This window comes from Lycium ferocissimum, chromosome 7 (assembly GCF_029784015.1).
Source record: "Lycium ferocissimum isolate CSIRO_LF1 chromosome 7, AGI_CSIRO_Lferr_CH_V1, whole genome shotgun sequence".
Lineage (NCBI taxonomy): Eukaryota > Viridiplantae > Streptophyta > Magnoliopsida > Solanales > Solanaceae > Lycium > Lycium ferocissimum.
The window spans coordinates 23,058,909-23,067,172 of NC_081348.1; the positions used below are offsets into that span (position 1 = coordinate 23,058,909).

Genomic DNA, 8,264 nt, shown 5'->3' on the forward strand with positions numbered 1-8,264 from the left:
AGATACTACAACATGAATATAACCTTCATAACACAAAAAAACAGGGTGAAATCTTTACCTTTTTCTCTTCAACTTCCAATAGCCTAGTGGTTTCCAAAAGATGAAAAATAATAGGTTGATCGCTCCAACGATGCTTCCACGCTACTTAGGGACCTCAAAATAGTGGGTTTACATCAATGGAATAATTTTGGAAGAGCTAAAAATGGGGGCTGAAATTCCCCATAGCTGGCCGAAACGACCCCTCGCGGGTGTTCTTCAATCTTTTTTTTCTTCTTTTCTCTAAGTGTTGTGGATGAAAATGAAGTGAAGTGGTCATCTTTTAAGTGAAAGACTGGTCAAGGGTCCCTTGGCCCACATTAATGTGTTGTTCCGACTAAAATTGAACACCCTTTGTGTGGGCCAACATGGAAATTGTGGATGATTTTAAGTAACTTCTGATCTTTATCACTTTTGTCCCAGAATTTTCCTAATTGTCCCATACCAATAAATTCGTACCCCGACTTATATCTCAAAATAAAATCAAAGGTCAAAAATCCCGACTTTGTAGCCCGAAATAGTTTTGTCCTTGACTTATCATAATTAGTTCGGATTGTTCCAATGTACAAAAATACGGGTTCTAACAAGGAGGGCGCGTGACTTGGATGTGTGAAGTGCATCAAGGACGAGGATGGCAAGGTGCGGTGGAAGACTCTCGTTAGACGGAGATGGCGGTCGCCATACTTTCACAAACTCTCGAACGACGAAGGGGACGGAGATATTGTGTTGGGGAGATTTGAGTACTTTCTGAGAGGGTGTCGCGATTTTGGATATTGTAGGAGTATAAAGGTTGAGGAAGTTAAGGGTGCTGTTCGTAGGATGAGTAGGGGAAAGCGATCAAAGACTCGATGAGATTCTGAGAGTTTTGAAAGACTACGAGCGAGGGCGAGGTTTGGAGTGGTTGACTCGATTATTTAACGTCATCTTTAAGACGCCTAAGATGCCCGACGAATGGCGATGCAGTACAATGATTCCATTGTACAAGAACAAGGGCGACATTCAAAGTTGCAACAACTACAGAGGGATCGAGTTGCTAAGCCACATTATGAAAGTGTAGGAAAGGGTGGTGGAGATGAGGGTGAGAAGAGGCGTGTCTATCTCAGGAAATCAGTTTGGATTCATGCCGGGGCGCTCAACTACAGAAGCTATTCATCGTGTACGGAGACTGGTGGGCAAGTATCGGGAGGAAGAGAGAACTTGCACGTGGCATTCGTCGACCTAGAAAAGGCATACGACAAAGTGCCGAGAGAGGTTCTATGGATGGAGATAGCCGGGAGTGAGGTGTACCTGACCGGCGTACATTAGGGCGATCGAGGACATGTGATGGGCCAAGACCGAGGTAAGGACTATGGGAGGAAACTCGCGGAGTACCGGTGGTGATGGGGGTTGCACCGGGGATCAACTCTTGGTTCTTTTTATTTTCCTTGGTGATGGATGGATTGACGCGGCAAATTCAAGGTGAGGTGCCATGGTGTATGTTATTTGCGGATGACATAGTCCTGATTGACGAGTCTCGCAGTGGAGTTAACGCTAAGCTGGAGGTTTGGAGACAAACTTTGGAGTCTAAAGGGTTCAAGTTGAGTAAGACCAAGACAGAGTATTTAGAGTGCAAGTTCAGTGATATAGTGCATGAGGCGGACGTGAAAGTGAAGCTTGGCACCCAGGTTATTCAAAAGAAAGATAGTTTCAAGTATCTTGGGTCTATTATACAAGAAAATGGGGAGATTGATGATGACGTCACACACCGTATTGGTGCAGGGTGGATGAAATGGAGGCTTGCCTCCGGAGTGTTGTGTGACAAGAAGGTGTCACCAAAACTTAAAGGCAAGTTCGGTTAAAGGCAAGTTCTACAAAGTGGTGGTTAGACCAACTATGTTGTATGGGGCGGAGGCGGAGTGTTGGCCAGTCAAGAAATCTCATGTTCAGAAGATGAAAGTGGTGGAAATGAGAATGTTGTGATGGATGTGTGGGCACACTAGGAGCAATAGGATTAGGAATAAAGTCACCCGAGACGAGGTTGGAGTAGCCTCAGTGGAAGACAAGATGCGGGAAGCGAGGATGAGATAGTTTGGGCATGTGATGCGGAGAGATGCAAATGCCCTAGTGCGGAGGTGCGAGAGGCTGACTAGCGACGGTTTCAGAAGAGGTAGAGGTAGATCGAAGAAGTATTGGGGAGAGGTGATTAGACAGGACATGGCGCATTTCCTGCTTACCGAGGACATGACCTTAGATAGGAGGGTATGGAGGACTCATATTAGGGTAGAAGGTTCGTAGGTAGTCGCGTTTATCCTTTCTTTAGTAGTTATATTGCTCTATAGTTTCTTGTCTCTTGATTTGCGAGTATGTTGGTTTATAATGGCTTATTTACTTTCATTGTTTTCATTTTCATAATTGCTTTGATTTGTTTGCCCGTATCGACCTTTCGTATGCTTTTCTTGGTAAGGGTCTTGGAAAACCTCACCTACCTAAGGTAGGGGTAAGGTCTGCGTACACTCTACTCTCCCCAGACCCCACGTTGTGGGATTCACTGGGTATGTTGTTGTTGTTGTTGTTGTATGATATGTTTTAAGACTCCACCGTGAGGAATGATTTTACGAGTGTGCATTTACATTTATGTCATGGTTATGATTGCCCTCAGTGGCCTCGTTCAGAGTTTCAAGTTGCCTCTATATCTCCCCTCCTGTTATTTATATCTTTTATGCTTATGTTATGTTTATGCTTATCGCCTTACATACTCGATACATCTTTCGTACTACGCATCTTGTGTCGTGATCATCTTACAAGTATGGTAGGCAAGTTGGTGTACCTTTTTCGATAGGATACCGAGTTCGACAAGGATGTTCGCACTCCATTCTAAAGGAATTCTAGTCGAGTTATTAAATAGGATGCATGCGTGTATATGTATATATATATATATATATATATATATATATATATATATATATATATATATATATATATATATATATATTATGAGTATGGCTATGGGTAAATCGGGGCCTTGTTGGTTGATGCATATTAGTGCTCTTAGACGCTTACGGACTATCGGTCAATGTACGGTATTGTGTTTGGCCTTGTCGGCCTTCTGACTAGTTGTCTTTTTTGGTTGTGGCCTTTTCGTCCCTAGTTATGCATATATGTTTCGTTAGGCCTTTTCTGCTTGCAGGTTGTCATGATATACTTCTTACAATTGTTATTCAGCGGCCTTGTCGGCCTATGATCCACGTTACAGAGTTCAGATATCATAGTTGATTCGCTCGGCCCTTCGGGTGCCGGGTGCCGGCCACACCCCCAAGGTTGGGGCGTGACAAAAAACTTCTATTACGCAGTCTTACTACCTTTGAGAATCTTTGGCATATATGTTTGAAATCTGTCTGTTTAACGGCCTTAATAATGGTGCCCTACAATGCTTCACATAAAATTAGAAGGGTATAGAAGAGTGGTTCGCTTTTATAGAACCTTTTTGATGTTGGGGTTTCAGGAGATCGTTACTGTGCTGCTTAGATAGTACCAAATTTTGGTCTCTTTGTCTACCGGTTTCTCATTTAAAATCCTTTTTCCTCATGTTTCCTTAGTATCCTTGCTGCTATTTTTGTTGAATCCATTGACAAATTAGAATTAGAAATTTTGTTATTTCCTTTATATAGGTGTAGTTTCGATTCCAAAGTCAAATGAGAACTTCCGACTTCTTTATGCCGCTTCCGTCTCCACTCAATCACGGATGAGGAAGCCAAGGTTGGATTTTTATGCTCTTCATTTTGCATTGATGAATCTGAGTAGATAATTGTAAACGTTTAGAACATCTGAACCTGTTTCCTGCTTTTTTTGTTGTCTTCTTTGGGATGCTGCGTTGTTAGAGTAGTCACATTAGTTTCTGCTCTTTGCAGAAACTAATTTGTAAAGTTTGATTGGTGCAGTTCGGACAGAAGGAGATCCCGTATCTTACTACTTATGATGAAGAACAATCGGCTAACCTGATCCCCTCATCAAGGCCAATGACACCATCAAGCTGGACCTACTTCAAACACTATGTGTTAACTGTAAATTGCAATAAGAGGTGTCGAACAGTGGCGTCAAAGAGGGAATAAATCTGAAGTAACTATGAAGTCGGAAGACAGAGCAAAAGCCATGGCTTTTGCCGAATTATATTGCAATGCAGGTACTATGAATTAGAGAAAAATCCACGTGTTGATGGCTGACTTAAGAGGTTTTAATTAGCAAAAATATAACATTTCTTGCTTAGGACTTATTGCTCGAGTCCATATGGCAAGTAAATTGTCATGTGTTTGCATTAAATCAGTAACCAACAAATATTACATTTGTCAATGGTTGCAGAAAAAAAATGAACTACTGATGACATGTAATAAGGGCGGTCACAGCATGCTTTGATGCATTTGAGCAGGTAAAATGGCATGAAATGACACAATTGAACTAACGTCTGTTAAACTAAACTCTATTCTTGCTTAGGGTATTTGGGTCTATAGTCAACTTTGGTATTGTCTGTTTCAATTAGCTTATCAGTTTTCTATAATAAATGAGGATTTATATAATTTTCTGAGATTAGCTTATCAGATGTTTGGCCCATTGGTTCATGAGTTTTTGGTATATCATTTACATGCATTTAAGTAGCAGAATAGAGTTTTTATGGGCATGGGCAGACAGAATGGTACATTGGTACCTTTGCTATATGTTTCTCAAAGCTATCTGCATTCTGCACGTATGGTAAACTTTTAAATACTACCTTGCTGTGAAATTGTTACGATTATATTTTCCTAATACATAAGAACAATCACCTCAAGTTAACTTGCTAACTTAATTATAGAGTTTGATGTCTATAAGTTTTTATTATATCTGCCTTTTCATCAAAAAGGATTGCCAGCAGAAGTGGTCGGATTCAAGAGAATATTTCTTCTTATGGCATCTTTGTCATCTTCACTACCAACAAATACTACTGGTAGATGTGAAAGACAGACTCTTTGTCCTATATTTTAAGAGTTCAACTCAAACGTGTTACTTACCATATATCTTGGAATTTATGGTAGGATCTATCTTATAATTAACATTATTTGGATCCTGAAATAGTATAGACCAGTGCATATATGCATTTTTTCCCATATTTTCTTTATCATTTTTGTCGCCAATCTGTTAAATATTTTCTCGAAGTTACCATGTATGCAGCAGTTCTTGCACAAGCACATATCAATTCTATTGCCATTAAATAGTTTCTCCGACCTTATATTTTCTATATTTTCCTTTTTCATGTATGCCATATCTCAGCTTCGTACAATCTATAAATGTTTTAAGCAAGCAGAAGAGGAATAATATCAGGTATGCAAATATTCTCTTGCATCAAAGCGGGTTGAAGGTTCTATTTTTTTTATTTTTTTTTTGTTGCTTGAAAGGTCTTGATTCATTTCATATTTTATTTTTGATTTGCCTCTTTTGGTTGTGATGGTTTAAGCCTAAGTTCTACGTTAGGAACTCTTACAACAGTTAGTTGACTGGATGAATGTCTGCATTTGATCTCTTACTTTCTTCTATTGTTTCTTGGTCCTTTTGACTAATAGAGGAACGTCTGAACTTGAATCAAGATTAACTGCAGCAATGCTTGGACTTCAATAAAGTTAAATTTGAATCTTTCTATGAAATTGGGTGATTATGGAATAAAACCAAAATTTGCTAGAAAAAGTTAACGATCTGCTAAAAGTATAATTTACAATGTCCTCTCTTTGATATTATCGTTTTTGATGAATAAAAGAAAAACGTATCATCTTCCCATAACTTCCCATAACATTATTATCACTTTTCAATGATCATCTTGATTTTGAAGAAGGGATGCTGGAGTAGAGCTTGAAATGATATACATGTTCGGCATACAATAGTTAGTGTATTAGATGAGCTATTTAGAAACCTCTCGCTTGATTTCGATATGACATTAGTCATTCTTTCAGTGACAAACATGAAATATTAACTATTCTCTATTTGTCCCGGTCATTTCGACCATCACCTACTGTAGATCCACAGGCTGCAACTCAATCTATGGATCATTCTTTGCCTAATCTTATACTTGGTATGTGGTAACTGCTTAGCTACTTCAAAATGCATGCAAGTCACATTGCGTGTATTTTTTAAAATCAAGCATGTCTTGCAGAGTAGGGGAAAAGCAGAGGAAAAGCCTGAGCGAAATAAGTGAGGGACAAGGATTAAGTATGTTCAAACTGCTGCTAAGGAGTTCCTTGAGAAAGCTTTCCGTGAGTTTCTGGGCGAAAACTTTAGTGGTTTTAAGGGGCCTTTATGACTGCTTGGGGGTGATAATGAAGATATACCTATGAGATGATTTGTATGGTAGATTTTGAGCTCATCTATTCCAATTTAGAGTCTTTTTTTCATGGATTTCATATCTGCTATGCCTTCTATATTGATTTATCTTCTCATAAGATTTTCGTGATCTTTTTCTTTTAGTTCCAAGTGGAATATATATATATATAGATGGGGATAGAATACTGTTATATTTGAATAAATCCCTTATTTTTAAATGTTTGGTATACAGATAGAAGTTTTAGTTTTCCAACATTAATTGAAACATAATGTTTGACCATCTTTTAGATTTTGGGTCAAATGTTGCGGAGAGTTTCTTTAACTGATTAACTATCGCTGTGAAATTAGCAAAACAATGTTGCTTATTTAAAGAAACAAAAAGTGGTTCACCAAGCCCCTACAAGGTTATTGATTTAAAGGCAAAAGTTTTTACTATTACTCTTTTGATGGCAAAATTTTAATTGAAAGTTTTAGTTTTCCAACATTAATTGAAACATAATGTTTGACCATCGTTTAGCTTTTGGGTCAAATGTTGCCGAGAGTTTCTTTAACTGATTAACTATCGCTGTGAACTTAGCTAAACAATGTTACTTATTTAAAGAAACAAAAAGTGGTTCACCAAGCCCCTACAAGGCTATTGATTTAAAGGCAAAAGTTTTTACTGTTACACCCTTGATGGCAAAATTTTAATCCAAAGCATATCAATATTCTTCTTTTTGACAGAATAGATAATAAAAATAAGGTGCCATCCCAAACTGCAGAAGGACATGGCGTAATTAAGATTTCTTTGAATGAATATTGCAAGGCCAACATTTGAATTTTCTTCTACATTCAAATTTAAATAACATGTTATGTTAAGAAATTCAAGACAAGTCCTCATTTATACATGAGATTTACGTATAAAGTATTCAAATTATAAGTCTATTTCAACAAAAGATATCGATCATCAAATAACTTTTTACAATGATAGAAGTAATTCTAGCATTATGTATAGTTGAATGTCGTTGTTAAGTTAGTCTTTGATATCCACGTTTCCTGTTTAAACTAAATCATACAAATTGATTATGGTTAGGTTATAAAATGAGGAAATAGCAATTAATTACTGTTTAGTGATAAGAATGTATATGAAGACATGTATATATATATATATTAGTTCAGTGTGAATTGTTATCATCTTTGATTTCATAATTTTTTTTCCTGAGATATATTGCATAGGAAGCAAAATTACACTTGCAATTTTTATATAAATTATTAGATTTAATGTAGTCAAACAGACAAGATAATGATTTTACATAATCAATTTCTTCTATATAAATCGTGCATCGCACGGGTACGTATACTAGTCTATATATAATATAAAGTTAGGCATAAATAAGGTGATGTGTGCTCTATGGTCATCATTCCTATTTATCTTTTCTCCTTTTTTTATTTTTTATTTTTTTTATACACAATCTATTAGCTAAATGACTTAAAAAAGCCTCACAAAAATATATTAAAGAAATAATCTAATAAATGCATTAAAGGGGGAGACTTAAGTACACCGAGCCGTTTTGAAGACCTTCCATTTTACACAGAACGGTTCATTTTTTAGCAGTTCTTATATAGTAGTAGTTTGTTTCCTTGGTTTTGTGAAAGTGGTGCACAAAACATATAGACCTCACATTGTAACCATGGAAGAGGATGGAAGAGAAGTAGATAAATGCTGACTTGTCTTCGATAATTTTGTGTTTTTTCTCGTTTTAGCTTCTCATTATTCACTTCTCTCTTTATATTTGTGTGTTTTCTCATAACGGAAAAGGTAAAATCGCAGGCTTTGAAAAATAGTTTATACTATCTTGTGGCCGTTATCTTTGAAATTTATTAATACCGCCTTCTTACGGTTTGGAACAAATATACTTTTTCATTTACGG

General features: G+C 37.1%; 1 protein-coding gene across 5 annotated transcripts; it reads left to right on the forward strand.

Annotated features, from left to right (window-relative positions):
• The first annotated feature begins 3,100 nt into the window (after window positions 1-3,100).
• LOC132063876 (uncharacterized) lies at window positions 3,101-6,572 on the forward strand. 5 transcript variants are annotated; one of them, XR_009416466.1, is made up of 5 exons: window positions 3,101-3,771; window positions 3,924-4,195; window positions 4,372-4,438; window positions 5,314-5,364; window positions 6,188-6,572. XR_009416466.1 is itself a non-coding variant. In XM_059456607.1 (3 exons), the coding sequence occupies exons 1-3, from the start codon at window positions 3,758-3,760 to the stop codon at window positions 6,366-6,368; spliced, it is 246 nt and encodes an 81-aa protein (XP_059312590.1). In that variant the 5' UTR covers window positions 3,101-3,757; the 3' UTR covers window positions 6,369-6,572. The 5 variants fall into 5 exon arrangements, 2 of the variants coding, with proteins under 2 accessions (XP_059312590.1, XP_059312589.1); XR_009416465.1 differs by lacking the exon at window positions 4,372-4,438; XM_059456607.1 differs by lacking the exons at window positions 3,924-4,195; window positions 4,372-4,438.
• The last annotated feature ends 1,692 nt before the right edge of the window (window positions 6,573-8,264 follow it).

Bases quoted from the DNA above. Each gene is read 5' to 3' on its own strand.
- LOC132063876 (XM_059456607.1), top strand. The intron at 5,365-6,187 runs GTATGCAAATAT...CATGTCTTGCAG, and splicing joins CAGAAGAGGAATAATATCAG to AGTAGGGGAAAAGCAGAGGA.